Here is a 17,221-nt window from a genome sequence, read left to right on the forward strand (position 1 = left end):
ATGGCGTACTACCAGCAAAACTACCAGCACTACCAACAACCAAGCCAACATTATGGCGGATATGGACAGGTTTTGCAGCGTGACGCATTCGCGTGTAACGCCTGGCAGGTTGGTAAAAACAGCTGATGACATATCTGATATGTAAATATAGATACACACACAGGGACGCTAAAACACATTAGTGACAGTAAGCATGTACACATTAATCCTTTTTGGTATTCCTCCGACTAGGGACATTGTCAAACGTCCGATATAAATGAGCACCAAGGAGGAACCCCGAAAGGGATTGTTAATTCATGTACACCAACAATGTTAGATGTCCAACTCGACAAGTAATTTTGACGGGCGCCGACGCAGTACCTCTTGTACGTACAGAAGTTGCACCGTTCTTTATGTCATCACCAGAATTCAATATTCAACGTGATGAAAGGAAAATAACCAAAACGTATGAAAAATACACCCTATAAACAACCCTATAGCTAACAGTTTTCTTTAGCAAACATGGAAAAAATCCTATTCAACCCTGCAACCGTATATGTTTGATTCCTTATAAAACTAGGGAGAAATGCTTTAATCATACACTTCTCTCTGACAGACCTCCATTACTCCCTGCATCCCTCCCCCATACCTTCATTTGTCCCCCCCCCCTCCCCTTTCACGTCCTTCTCTTGTCAACCTTAATGTTATCTCATTTTACTTCTTTCCCAGTCTCTCATTTTCCCCCCACATTCTTTCTTTATTTGGTCCCTTCCCGTAACCCAGTTTGTCCCCTCCCACAGATTTCACTTTGTCCCTTTACCTGATCTTTATTTTCAACAACCTCACTACTGACTCCATTTGCCCGCTCCGGCTGACTTTCTTTTACACCCTCTGCCAGATCTTCATTGTCACCTTCCCTGGCCTTAATTTTTGTCCTTACCCTTACCTCAGTTTGTGCCCTTACCCTAACCTTAATGTCCTACCTTCATTTGTCACCTTCCCTGGCCTTAATTTGTGCCCTTACCCTAACCTTAATGTGTATCTTTACCCTGACCTTCATTTGTCACTTTCCCTGGCCTTAATTTGTGCCCTTACCCTAACCTTAATGTGTATCTTTACCCTGACCTTCATTTGTCACTTTCCCTGGCCTTAATTTGTGCCCTTACCCTTACCTTAATTTGTGCCCTTACCCTAACCTTAATGTGTATCTTTACCCTGACCTTCATTTGTCACCTTCCCTTGGCCTTAGTTTGTCCTGCTCCCTGGCCTTCATTGTGCTCTACTCTTACATTCATTTATAACCCTCATCCTGACTTATTTGTCCCCCTGACCTCCTTGTGTCTTGTCCAGCTGGTATTATTCTATCCACTGGTAAAGATGTGTGGTGTACATAATTTCTTAATGGAAAAGGCTGTGAATGAAATGTGAAAAAGTTGTGTCGTGTTAAAATTGAATAAAATCATAAGTACATATATTAAATAATTATTAAATGATATTTTACAGTACTGACTAATTGAGCCATAACACTGTAAATAACCATGTTAAATCTTTACAAACTGATCCATGGTTCATTTAGAAAAATCTTCGTTTTTGGGGATATTTTTGTACTTTTTTTCCAGTTGGGGAAAAAAAGAAAAGTTTGAATGTTAAATCACTACACAACAACCATTTTGTTTTGCAGGCTCTTGGATTTAACAGCCCTAATGAACTACAGATTCTTTTTGATCAAAGTGTCCAGTCAAATGAGCAAAATAGGGTATGTATATCTGTGAGTTTGACTACAGTTTCAGTATTATACTAACTAATAGTGAGTTCTGTTCATATGGAGAACATTATAGATATCCAGTTGCTCTCAGCACTTAACATATGGTCATACAGCTTAAAGAGAATGAAATCCCCCAAACCGAATACAGTATGTTCAAACTAAAATTCAATGTTATAATTCATGTGTCAATTACAATATTCTCTTGCTATTTATTAGAAAGCTACTTGGTTGTCAGAAACCTTATTCAGTTTAAAGTACAAATGAATATTAAAAAGTTAAGGTAAGTGAGACTGGCTGTACAGTACAGTGATTGCCAGTTCTTACAATGTACCTCTGATTGTAGACTATTGTGGATTATAACCAATCAGTATTTTGATCATTGTAGATGCGAAGGGCAATCCAGTCAGAGGACCTCGTAGGGATAATGAATAATTCCTCTGAGATCCGAAGTTTCTTTAACAGTAAGTAAATATTACTGTAAGGACCACAAAAGCTTCGTAAAAAAACAAAAAAAATACCAATGTGTCAGCAAAATCATAATCTAAACACAAATTTAATAAAACTAGGGCAAAATATGAACAAAAGAATGATTTACATGGAGACTCCTGAAAATGTACAAGGAGAAAACAACCAGATGTCCCAGAAGAGTAAGCATCTTCTGCTTCATCGCTGACACCCACCATGTAAATCTCCATCAATTCAATTAAGTAATGTCACATTCTCAAATGAGAACAAAGTATAAAATGACAAGCAAATAGTTGAACGAATGTGTCTTTGATTTCTCATTCTGGTGGATATGTAGGATGAACATGGTCAATAAATTTCTTGTTATTAAAAGACAAGACATCATCAATATATCTGAAAGTAAAACTCTTTAATGACTTTTCAAGGTCATTGTGACCTGTTTTGATAAGCTCTTCAAGAAACTCAGCCTCATATGCAAATATAACAGGAAATGGTATAGGGATAACACATTAGCCTTTCACCTAGGTGACCAAGATGAGGAAAGGTTTTGTATTTTTAGATCTAAAGGGGAATGGTACAGAAATAACACATTAGCCTTTCACCTAGGTGACCAAGATGTGGAAAGGTTTTGTGTCAGTTTTCAGATCTAAAGGGGAATGGTACAGGTATAACACATTAGCCTTTCACCTTGGTGACCAAGATGTGGAAAGGTTTTGTGTCAGTTTTCAGATCTAAAGGGGAATGGTACAGGGATAACACATTAGCCTTTCACCTTGGTGACCAAGATGAGGAAAGGTTTTGTATTTTTAGATCTAAAGGGGAATGGTACAGAAATAACACATTAGCCTTTCACCTAGGTGACCAAGATGTGGAAAGGTTTTGTGTCAGTTTTCAGATCTAAAGGGGAATGGTACAGGGATAACACATTAGCCTTTCACCTTGGTGACCAAGATGTGGAAAGGTTTTGTGTCAGTTTTCAGATCTAAAGGGGAATGGTACAGGGATAACACATTAGCCTTTCACCTTGGTGACCAAGATGTGGAAAGGTTTTGTTGTTTTCAGATCTCATAGCTTGTTTTGCATTTTTTGTAAAATTAATACAGTTTATTGTTTTCAAATGTATTTGAAGAGAAACAAAGATTTCCTTCTAAATATATCTCTCTTTTTTTGTTTGTTTGAAAATTTATTTAAACTCAGATGATTTAATATTTGTCAACAAAAAATTTAATGTCCATCCACTTGAAAGTATTAGTGATTAAAATTGAAATTCTTCACAGAACACTACTCTTGAATTGAATTGTATCTATTTAGGTACAACTAAACATAGGCATTGCATTAAAATGAATAGTATTTAAGGTTCTGAAAAATGTTCATTTTCTACCACAAAATATTGTGTTATTCCATTTTCAAACCATTGATTAAACAGGCTGATGTTTGGATAAAGGAATATGTATCATATATACCACTAGTGGTATATGACCTTTCGGCATTTTGATTGGTTGAGAAGTGGAACTTTGACTGAAAGGGCATTCCATCCACTCATGGAAATTTAAAACATACAACAAGCAGTTCACAACTGTTTTTGTTATAATTTGATTTTGATATGGATTTATCAATTGATTTCTTTGAAAATAAGTTTGATTTATTACTTTTCATGACTTGTAATTAATCATAGTATTCCCATGGTTTTCTGGAATTGTCGATTTTGCTTATTAATTTTGACATTTCTCTATATATCATATAATTTCACCCAAACTGATTACATAACCAAATCACATGTTAATATTGGTACAGAACATAATATAATAGAGCACTTCACATTCAGAATAGTTTTTATTATGGTAGAACCAAATGACATGTGGTTTTATTTTTTATTATCTCATGAGATTGAGCAAGTGTATGGAATATCATATACAACAACCACTCATTATGTAATGCCTATTTATCTTAAACCTCTTGTCTTATTCATGTCTATTCATCCTCGCTCTTGTGTTTCCTATTAAATTGATAGTATTTTTTGTTTCTTCCTACACAGTAAACTGGAGCAGGGAGCTCTGTAAGTAAGTACAACACATTGTGTATACTGTGGCACCACCCAGTGTATACTGTGGCACCATCAAGTGTATACTGTGGCACTATCCAGTGTGTACTGTGGCATGGCACCACCCAGTGTATACTGTAGCACAAACCAGTGTATACTGTGGCACAACCCAGTGAATACTGTGGCACCAGCCTGTGTATACTGTGGCACCACCCAGTGTATACTGTGGCACCATCAAGTGTATACTGTGGAACTATCCAGTGAATACTGTGGTGTGGCACCTAGTGAATACTGTGGCATCAGCCTGTGTATACTGTGGCACTACCCAGTGTATACTGTGGCACCACCCAGTGTATACTGTAGCACTAACCAGTGTATACTGTGCCACCACCTGGTGTATACTGTAACACCACTCAGTGAATACTGTGACACCACCCTGTGTTCTGTGGCACCACAGTGTATACTGTGGCACCACCCAGTGTATAATGTAGCAGAAACCAGTGTATACTGTGGCACCATCAAGTGTATACTGTGGCACTATCCAGTGTGTACTGTGGTGTGGCACCACCCAGTGTATACTGTAGCACAAACCAGTGCATACTGTGGAACCATCCAGTGAATACTGTGGCACTACCCAGTGTATACTGTAGCACAAACCAGTGTATACTGTGGCACCACCCAGTGAATACTGTTGCATCAGCCTGTGTATACTGTGGCACCATCCAGTATACTGTGGCACCACCCAGTATACTGTGGCACTACCTAGTGTATACTGTGCCACCAATCACACAAGTGTATACTGTGGCACTAACCAGTGTATACTGTGGCACCACCCAGTGTATACTGTAGCACTAACCAGTGTATACTGTGCCACCACCTGGTGTATACTGTAACACCACTCAGTGAATACTGTGGCACCACCCTGTGTATACATTGGCACCACCCAGTATACTGTGGCTCCACTGTGTATACTGTGGCTCCACTGTGTAAACTGTGGCTCCACTGTGTATACTGTGGCACCACCCAGTGTATAATGTAGCAGAAACCAGTGTATACTGTGGCACCACCCAGTGTATACTGTGGCACCAGCCTGTGTATACTGTGGCACCACCCAGTATACTGTGGCACCACCCAGTGTATACTGTGGAACCATTCAGTGTATTCTATGGCACCGCCAAGTGTATACTGTGGCACCACCCAGTGTATACTGTGGCATCACCCAGTGAATACTGTGGCACCACCCAGTGTATACTGTAGCAATAATCAGTGTATACTGTGCCACCACCCGGTGTATACTGTGACACCACTCAGTGAATACTGTGGCACCACCCTGTGTATACATTGGCACCACCCAGTATACTGTGGCTCCACTGTGTATACTGTGGCTCCACTGTGTAAACTGTGGCTCCACTGTGTATACTGTGGCACCACCCAGTGTATACTGAGGCACTACCAAGTGAACACTGTGGCATCACCCAGTGTATACTGTGGCACAACCAAGTGTATACTGTGGCACCACCCAGTGTATACTTTAGCACCAACCAGTGTATACTGTGACACCACCCAGTTTATACTGTTGCACCAGCCTGTGTACACTGTGGCACCATCCAGTATACTGTGGAACCACACAGTGTATACTGTGACACCACCAAGTGTATACTGTGGCACCACCCAGTGTATACTGTGGCACCAGCCTGTGTATACTGTGGCACCACCGAGTGTATACTTTGGAACCACCCAGTGTATACTGTGACACCAACAAGTGTATACTGTGGCACCACTCAGTATATACTGTGGCACCACCAAGTGTATACTGTGGCACCACCCAGTATATACTGTGGCACCACCCAGTGTATACTGTGGCACCAACCAGTGTATACTGTGACACCACACAGTGTATACTGTGACACCACCAAGTGTACACTGTGGCACCAGCCTGTGTATACTGTGGCACTACCCAGTGTATACTGTGGCACCAACCAGTGTATACTGTGGAACCACACAGTGTATACTGTGACACCACCAAGTGTAAACTGTGGCACCACCCAGTGTATACTGTGGCACCACTCAGTATATACTTTGGAACCTACAAGTGTATACGGAGGCACCATAAAGTGAATACTGCGACACCACCCAGTGTATACTGTGGCACCACTCAGTGTATACTGTGGCACCACCAACTGTATACTGTGTCACCATCTAGATGATGATGATGATGATGATGATGATGATGATGATGATGATGATGATGATGATGATGATGATGATGATGATGATGAAAGTTAAATATATTAATGACCTACTGTGTAGAGGGACATGATAGTGACAGTTGTATGTAGTATGAACTACTGTGTAGAGGGACATGATGGTGACAGCTGTATGTAGTATGATCTACTGTGTAGAGGGACATGATGGTGACAGCTGTATGTAGTATGACCTACTGTGTAGAGGGACATGATGGTGACAGCTGTATGTAGTATGACCTACTGTGTAGAAGGACATGATGGTGACAGTTGTATGTAGTATGACCTACTGTGTAGAGGGACATGATGGTGACAGTTGTATGTAGTATGACCTACTGAGAGGGACATGATGGTGACAGTTGTATGTAGTATGACCTACTGTGTAGAGGGACATGATGGTGACAGTTGTATGTAGTATGACCTACTGTGTAGAGGGACATGACGGTGACAGTTGTATGTAGTATGACCTACTGTGTAGAGGGACATGACGGTGACAGCTGTATGTAGTATGACCTACTGTGTAGAGGGACATGACGGTGACAGCTGTATGTAGTATGACATACTGTGTAGAGGGACATGACGGTGACAGCTGTATGTAGTATGACCTACTGTGTAGAGGGACATGACGGTGACAGCTGTATGTAGTATGACCTACTGTGTAGAGGGACATGACGGTGACAGCTGTATGTAGTATGACCTACTGTGTAGAGGGACATGACGGTGACAGCTGTATGTAGTATGACCTACTGTGTAGAGGGACATGACGGTGACAGTTGTATGTAGTATGACCTACTGTGTAGAGGGACATGATGGTGACAGTTGTATGTAGTATGACCTACTGTGTAGAGGGACATGATGGTGACAGTTGTATGTAGTATGACCTACTGTGTAGAGGGACATGATGGTGACAGTTGTATGTAGTATGACCTACTGTGTAGAGGGACATGATGGTGACAGTTGTATGTAGTATGACCTACTGTGTAGAAGGACATGATGGTGACAGTTGTATGTAGTATGACCTACTGTGTAGAGGGACATGATGGTGACAGTTGTATGTAGTATGACCTACTGTGTAGAGGGACATGATGGTGACAGTTGTATGTAGTATGACCTACTGTGTAGAAGGACATGATGGTGACAGCTGTATGTAGTATGACCTACTGTGTAGAGGGACATGATGGTGACAGTTGTATGTAGTATGACCTACTGTGTAGAGGGACATGATGGTGACAGTTGTATGTAGTATGACCTACTGTGTAGAGGGACATGATGGTGACAGTTGTATGTAGTATGACCTACTGTGTAGAGGGACATGATGGTGACAGCTGTATGTAGTATGACCTACTGTGTAGAGGGACATGATGGTGACAGTTGTATGTAGTATGACCTACTGTGTAGAGGGACATGATGGTGACAGTTGTATGTAGTATGACCTACTGTGTAGAGGGACATGATGGTGACAGTTGTATGTAGTATGACCTACTGTGTAGAAGGACATGATGGTGACAGCTGTATGTAGTATGACCTACTGTGTAGAGGGACATGATGGTGACAGTTGTATGTAGTATGACCTACTGTGTAGAAGGACATGATGGTGACAGCTGTATGTAGTATGACCTACTGTGTAGAGGGACATGATGGTGACAGTTGTATGTAGTATGACCTACTGAGAGGGACATGATGGTGACAGCTGTATGTAGTATGACCTACTGTGTAGAGGGACATGATGGTGACAGTTGTATGTAGTATGACCTACTGTGTAGAAGGACATGATGGTGACAGCTGTATGTAGTATGACCTACTGTGTAGAGGGACATGATGGTGACAGTTGTATGTAGTATGACCTACTGAGAGGGACATGATGGTGACAGTTGTATGTAGTATGACCTACTGTGTAGAAGGACATGATGGTGACAGTTGTATGTAGTATGACCTACTGTGTAGAGGGACATGATGGTGACAGTTGTATGTAGTATGACCTACTGTGTAGAGGGACATGACGGTGACAGTTGTATGTAGTATGACCTACTGTGTAGAGGGACATGACGGTGACAGTTGTATGTAGTATGACCTACTGTGTAGAGGGACATGATGGTGACAGTTGTATGTAGTATGACCTACTGTGTAGAGGGACATGATGGTGACAGTTGTATGTAGTATGACCTACTGTTTTACATGATATTGATGTACTGATTATTTTTGTTTCAGAGTAATGGTTGCTATGTTGGATGTATCCTTTACATTAAATAATAAAATGTTAAATTGTCTAAGTTGGAAGGAATCCAGGTTTCCAGAGTTGATAGTTTTGTATTGGAAGTTATTTAAACTGATTATTTTTCCAAAATCAATGAAACAAAAATTGGGTACATTGTGTAATAATTCATCACTGTATCAATCAAAATTTGTAACAAAAACATAATTGTGACATTTCAAGTCAAAAGCCTAGGGATGATATCTCACAAACTAATGATTCTGTGAGATTTTACTGGAGTTCTACCTTGACCAAAGTCGAGCGATCAGGAGATGGATTTCTGCAGTGGGAGGAGTTTATGGAGTTACAACAGTGTCTGATTGCATGGTACAGAATGTTTCAGACCCATGACATGGACCGCAATAACAAAGCTGATGCCAATGAACTTATTACTGTGGTGAAAAATCAATTCCGTAAGTGTACAGGAATTTATTAGAGGATATCAGTGTAGAACTTACACCAGGTTGTGTCTAATGATATCAGTAATCACTAACTTACACCAGGTTGTGTCTAATGATATCAGTAATCACTAACTTACACCAGGTTGTGTCTAATGATATCAGTAATCACTAACTTACACCAGGTTATTAGTGTCTAATGATATCAGTAATCACTAACTTACACCAGGTTGTGTCTAATGATATCAGTAATCACTATCTTACACCAGGTTGTGTCTAATGATATCAGTAATCACTAACTTACATCAGGTTGTGTCTGATGATATCAGTAATCACTAACTTACACCAGGTTATTTGTGTCTAGTGATATCAGTAATCACTAACTTACACCAGGTTGTGTCTAATGATATCAGTAATCACTAACTTACACCAGGTTGTGTCTAATGATATCAGTAATCACTAACTTACACCAGGTTGTGTCTAATGATATCAGTAATCACTAACTTACACCAGGTTATTTGTGTCTAGTGATATCAGTAATCACTAACTTACACCAGGTTGTGTCTAATGATATCAGTAATCACTAACTTACACCAGGTTGTGTCTAATGATATCCGTTATCACTAACTTACACCAGGTTGTGTCTAATGATATCAGTAATCACTAACTTACACCAGGTTGTGTCTAATGATATCAGTAATCACTAACTTACACCAGGTTGTGTCTAATGATATCAGTAATCACTAACTTACACCAGGTTTTTAGTGTCTAATGATATCAGTATTCACTAACTTACACCAGGTTGTGTCTAATGATATCAGTAATCACTAACTTACACCAGGTTATTTGTGTCTAATGATATCGGTTATCACTAATTTACACCAGGTTGTGTCTAATGATATCAGTAATCACTAACTTACACCAGGTTATTAGTGTCTAATGATATCAGTAATCACTAACTTACACCAGGTTATTTGTGTCTAATGATATCAGTAATCACTAACTTACACCAGGTTGTGTCTAATGATATCAGTAATCACTAACTTACACCAGGTTGTGTCTGATGATATCAGTAATCACTAACTTACACCAGGTTATTTGTGTCTAATGATATCAGTATTCACTAACTTACACCAGGTTGTGTCTAATGATATCAGTAATCACTAACTTACACCAGGTTGTGTCTAATGATATCAGTAATCACTAACTTACACCAGGTTGTGTCTGATGATATCAGTAATCACTAAGTTACACCAGGTTATTTGTGTCTAATGATATCAGTATTCACTAACTTACACCAGGTTGTGTCTAATGATATCAGTAATCACTAACTTACACCAGGTTGTGTCTAATGATATCAGTTATCACTAACTTACACCAGGTTGTGTCTAATGATATCAGTAATCACTAACTTACACCAGGTTATTTGTGTCTAATAATATCAGTAATCACTAACTTACACCAGGTTGTGTCTAATGATATCAATTATCACTAACTTACACCAGGTTGTGTCTAATGATATCAGTAATCACTAACTTACACCAGGTTATTTGTGTCTAGTGATATCAGTAATCACTAACTTACACCAGGTTGTGTCTAATGATATCAGTAATCACTAACTTACACCAGGTTGTGTCTAATGATATCAGTAATCACTAACTTACACCAGGTTTGAGCTGAGAATCAGGTATTGACCTTGATCTGTTTCAGGTTTTAATCTGTCACAAGAGTGTGTGACAACACTGTTGAAAAGGTTTTCCTATGTTGAACCCAATGGAAGATGTGTGCTTTCATTTGACGACTTTGTAACTGTGTGTGTCAAACTTCGGGCCTTAACAGGTAAGTTTGAGATCAGATTTATGCCTTCATATTCTTTACTTAGAAATCACATCATACAACGTACCAGTATATTGATAGGCATGAAGGAATAAATGGTGGTTTGACCAGTTTTGTTGGAGACGTACATAATATGTAGATAGTCTTCTGCAACAGCCTCTCTCTCAGTTCTAGCCATATATTGAACTTATGTAATTGTTTAATGTTCATGCAAAAATATGAGCTTTTATGTGCTCTGTAGAATACAGAAATTTCATATATTTTGCTATTTACATTGTATGTTACTGACCTGTCTACAGAGGTTTTGCATTGTAAGTTAATGTCCTGTCTACAGTGGTTTTACATTGTATGTTACTGTCCTGTCTACAGAGGTTTTACATTGTAAGTTAATGTCCTGTCTACAGAGGTTTTACATTGTATGTTACTGTCCTGTCTACAGAGGTTTTACATTGTATGTTACTGTCCTGTCTACAGACGTTTTACATTGTATGTACTCTCCTGTCTACAAAGACTTTACAATGTATGTTACTGTCCTGTCTACAAAGTTTTATATTGTATGTTACTGTCCTGTCTACAGAGCTATTATATTGTATTTTACTGTCCTGTCTACAGAGGTTTTATATTGTATGTTACTGTCCTGTCTACAGAGGGTTTACATTGTATGTTACTGTCCTGGCTACAGTGGTTTTATATCAAGATAAGGTTTCAATTACTGATGTCAGTATTTTTTATTGCCACAGATGCGTTCCGGCGGCGAGACCAACAACAACATGGACAGGAGACCGGTACTAGTACCTTTGGCTATGATGATGTAAGGATGACCAGAGGTCTCACTCAAGACGATAATTACACTGTATAAACAATAGTAAAGATAATCATTACATTTGATATATACAGGAATTACAACGTATAAATAATAATTACACAATAAATAATAATTACACTATAAACAATAATTACACTATATAAAATAATTACACTATATAAATAATTACACTATATAAATAATAATTACACTATATAAATAATTACACTATATAAATAATAATTACACTATATAAATAATTACACTATATAAATAATTACACTATATAAACAATAATTACACTATATACAATAATTACACTATATAAATAATAATTACACTATATAAACAATAATTACACTATATACAATAATTACACTATATAAATAATAATTACACTATATAAATAATAATTACACTATATATATAATTACACTATATAAATAATTACACTATATAAATAATAATTACACTATATAAATAATTACACTATATAAATAATTACACTATATAAATAATAATTACACTATATAAAGAATAATTACACTATATAAATAATAATTACACTATATAAACAATAATTACACTATATACAATAATTACACTATATAAATAATAATTACACTATATAAATAATAATTACACTATATAAATAATAATTACACTATATAAATAATTACACTATATACAATAATTACACTATATAAACAATAATTACACTATATACAATAATTACACTATATAAATAATAATTACACTATATAAAGAATAATTACACTATATAAACAATAATTACACTATATAAATAATAATTACACTATATACAATAATTACACTATATAAACAATAATTACACTATATACAATAATTACACTATATAAACAATAATTACACTATATAAATAATTACACTATATACAATAATTACACTATATTAATAATTACACTATATAAACAATAATTACACTATATACAATAATTACACTATATAAACAATAATTACACTATATAAATAATTACACTATATAAATAATTACACTATATAAACAATAATTACACTATATACAATAATTACACTATATAAATAATAATTACACTATATAAACAATAATTACACTATATACAATAATTACACTATATAAACAATAATTACACTATATACAATAATTACACTATATTAATAATTACACTATATAAACAATAATTACACTATATACAATAATAACACTATATAAACAATAATTACACTATATAAATAATTACACTATATAAATAATTACACTATATAAACAATAATTACACTATATAAACAATAATTACACTATATACAATAATTACACTATATAAATAATAATTACACTATATCAATAATTACACTATATAAACAATAATTACACTATATACAATAATTACACTATATAAATAATTACACTATATAAACAATAATTACACTATATAAATAATAATTACACTATATAAACAATAATTACACTATATACAATAATTACACTATATAAATAATTACACTATATAAATAATAATTACACTATATAAACAATAATTACACTATATACAATAATTACACTATATAAATAATTACACTATATAAACAATAATTACACTATATACAATAATTACACTATATAAATAATTACACTATATAAACAATAATTACACTATATAAATAATAATTACACTATATAAACAATAATTACACTATATAAATAATTACACTATATAAACAATAATTACACTATATACAATAATTACACTATATAAATAATTACACTATATAAATAATAATTACACTATATACATAATAATTACACTATATAAATAATTACACTATATAAATAATAATTACACTATATAAACAATAATTACACTATATACAATAATTACACTATATAAATAATAATTACACTATATAAACAATAATTACACTATATAAACAATAATTACACTATATAAACAATAATTACACTATATAAATAATAATTACACTATATACATAATAATTACACTATATAAATAATTACACTATATAAATAATAATTACACTATATAAACAATAATTACACTATATACAATAATTACACTATATAAATAATAATTACACTATATAAACAATAATTACACTATATAAACAATAATTACACTATATAAACAATAATTACACTATATAAACAATAATTACACTATATAAACAATAATTACACTATATAAATAATTACACTATATAAACAATAATTACACTATATAAATAATAATTACACTATATACACTATATAAACAATAATTACACTATATACAATAATTACACTATATAAATAATAATTACACTATATCAATAATTACACTATATCAATAATTACACTATATAAATAATTACACTATATACAATAATTACACTATATACAATAATTATTACTGTGATTCTTTTGTTTTGAAATAAAAAATCAATGTCATAATAAAATAGCACTGAACATATTTTTTTTTCAGTTTCTGCGATGCACAATGTGCCTGTGATCTCAGGTATGTCACAATAATATGTTTAGCAAAAATGTGAGTGTGATATGTTGTCATAACAACAATTAAATACGAACAGGTTTGTTGTCATAACAACAGACAAATATGAGTGTTTAAACGGGTATGCTGTCATAGAAACATTTAAATATAAGTGTGACAATGGTTATGTTGTCATAGCAACATTTAAATATAAGTGTGAAAACATGTATGTTGTCATAACAACTATTACATGTGGGTGTGATAACAGGTATGTTGTCATAGTAACATATTGAATATGGATATCTTAACATCAACAGTGTACTTTTCGTACCAGTAATCACTTCTCAATTCCTTCTGTTGCAGGTGCATTCTGTTGAGACATTGCTCCAGGACTCAAATCATCACCTTCTTCAGATCAGACTGGTCAAACTCCCGCCCCCACTCCCCACCCATGCGCCATACACTGCACAAATCCTTCTTCAGGGTTTACTTTTCACATGCTTTTTCTCATGGACTAACTCAAATGCAATTGCAGATACAAAATCATCTTCTGATGTACTGTATTAATTAGCTTTGGTGAGAGACCTACAAATGTAGGTTTGACAAATGTATGATGGTCATAGACTCAGGATGGACACATGGATAATGAACAGAAATCTAAAAGACAAAAGGACATTATGGTCAGAAACCTTGGCATGACAAATAGACAATGTCAGAAACTTAGGATGGACAAATAGACAATGGTCAGATACCTAGGATGGACAAATAGACAATGGTCAGAAACCTAGGATGGACAAATGGACAATGGTCAGATACCTAGAATCGACAAATGGACAATAGTAAGAAACGTAGGATGGACAATACTCAGAAACCTAGAATTGACACAAACATTTAGCTGAGCCTTGGGATGGACACAAGGACAATGGTCAGAGACCTTTGCTAGATAGATGGATAGCCAGACCTAGTCAGGTGATTTGGACAATGCTGAGAGACTAGTCTGATAACATAAGGCGATGGTTAGAAAACTAGGTGGTGGTAATATGTCTTTACTGATATGCTCAGTGATCAGAGGCTTGGCTGGCAACAGAGGTCAGAGCGTTCAGCAGCTTTTTTCATCAAAATTGGTATTGCAATTTGGTATGTTTTTGATTGATAACCAAGTTTGTGCAATACAGTGATTACTACCAGTTTTATTTTTACACTGAAGATGAGTGAATGCAAACTGTGTGATATTGTTAAAATAAGAAACAAGACAGTTACAAAGATTGGACTGGTCTCTACAGTCTCCACTGTTTTATGTAATACTCTGTGATCATTGCCTCTGTATACGAGGTTAACTAATAAAATATTTGTCATCAAAATGAATTCAATTTTTAATAGGAAGAAAAAAAAAGGATGAATCCTGTCATCACTTGAACCTCTTCCCTCTGTTTTTCATCTTGCTGTCCCATACCCAGCCTTAGTTATCCATCCACCACTGTTTTGTTTACATAAAATTGAGTCCTCTGACAAAATCATTTCACACCTACAACTTTTCCCTATTACACTATCCCCTCTGGTCCCATGATCAAGACTCATTATTTTCACAAAATTGGTTTCTCTTTCGCAAGGATACTTCTGATCAACTTGGTCAAAATAAAAGAATGATATTCAAGCTCTATCCACAATAAGGCTAAGGCTCCACTGCTCCAAGGGGTCAGACCAACTTTACCTGCAGACCAAATGTCATTCATGCAAAAGAGGGATTTTGAAGAATTTGCAATATTTCCTCTATTGTGCTCTCAAATCCCATGGGGTTTCAACACTCTAGTTTATAAAATCAGCTCAGTTGATCATAATAAGCAGTGATTTTAAGTAAAAAATCAAATTGGCACAACGAGGGATAAAGGGGAAAGTAAATGTGAAATTTAAGAAAGAACCATCACATACTTCTCCAGAAATAGCAATAACAAACTTTCAAAGTCAAAATCTAAGATGGCTGTCAGTCAGCAATTTTATTTTTCTGATCAGTCCAATTTGAGAAAGTTCTATACAGTAGTTCTCGAGAAGTAGCAATAACAAACTTGCAAAAAGTTAAAATACAAGATGGCAGCCTGTCAGCCATTTTTATTTTATCAGACAGACACAACTAGAGACCAAAGGAAAGCTACATATGGAATTTGAGAAATATCTATCAAGTACTTCTCAAGAAATAGCAATCACAAACTTTCAAAGTTTATATACAAGATAGCTGCCTTTCGGCCATCTTGCTTTCTGATCTAACCCAAAATCAAATAGGCACAACTGAGGACTAAGGGAAACCTGCATATGAAATTTAAGAAAAATCCATCTTGTACTTCTCAAGAAATAGTAATGACAAACTTCACTGAAAAAATCAAAGATGGATGCTTGTCCGCCATTTTGTGTTTTTGATCAGTCCCAAAATCAAAGGGCACAACTAGGGACCAAGGGGAACCTACATCTGCAATTTGAGATAGATCCATCCAGTACTTCTCATACGGATAACAATAATTGTTTAGGGATGGATGACAGACGGAGGGATGATGGTGGGCTAACTAACCAAGGTGTTATTATGTATTCAGTATTCTGTGTTAATACGAGTAAAATGTGAAATCCATAAAGATATTATAAACATGATTCAATCAAAGTTCACTGTATCTCACTATTTAGTTAATATCTAGTCATTAAATTAAGATACAGTTGAATAATCTCAACTCTGACTCTCATAACTCAAAGACCCTGTATAATTCAAAGTATTTCATCACCTCTACCTAAACTTCACACTAAACATTTGAACGTACTTAAAATCGAATACCCAGATAACTTGGAAGTTTTCCCACAGTCCTGCCAATTTCCACATAACAAAGTTCTACTGTAATTCAAAATGATCAACAATATAAATAATTTTCTGACAAATAAATCAACAAAGCA

The 17,221-nt window shown here is 35.2% G+C and overlaps 1 protein-coding gene across 1 annotated transcript; it reads left to right on the forward strand.

The window, feature by feature from the left end:
- LOC132565552 (sorcin-like) lies at positions 1–15,636 on the forward strand. Its single transcript, XM_060230201.1, has 10 exons — positions 1–108; positions 1,661–1,735; positions 2,130–2,205; positions 4,245–4,269; positions 8,702–8,723; positions 9,007–9,157; positions 10,853–10,981; positions 11,719–11,789; positions 14,285–14,317; positions 14,654–15,636. Exons 1-9 carry the CDS (start codon positions 1–3, stop codon positions 14,309–14,311), a joined length of 684 nt encoding a protein of 227 aa, XP_060086184.1. The 3' UTR covers positions 14,312–14,317; positions 14,654–15,636.
- The last annotated feature ends 1,585 nt before the right edge of the window (positions 15,637–17,221 follow it).

The sequence above is a fragment of the Ylistrum balloti genome, unplaced genomic scaffold (genome assembly GCF_031769215.1).
Source record: "Ylistrum balloti isolate Yb309-2 unplaced genomic scaffold, AGI_CSIRO_Ybal_v1 Utg369724, whole genome shotgun sequence".
Classification (NCBI taxonomy): Eukaryota; Metazoa; Mollusca; class Bivalvia; order Pectinida; family Pectinidae; genus Ylistrum; species Ylistrum balloti.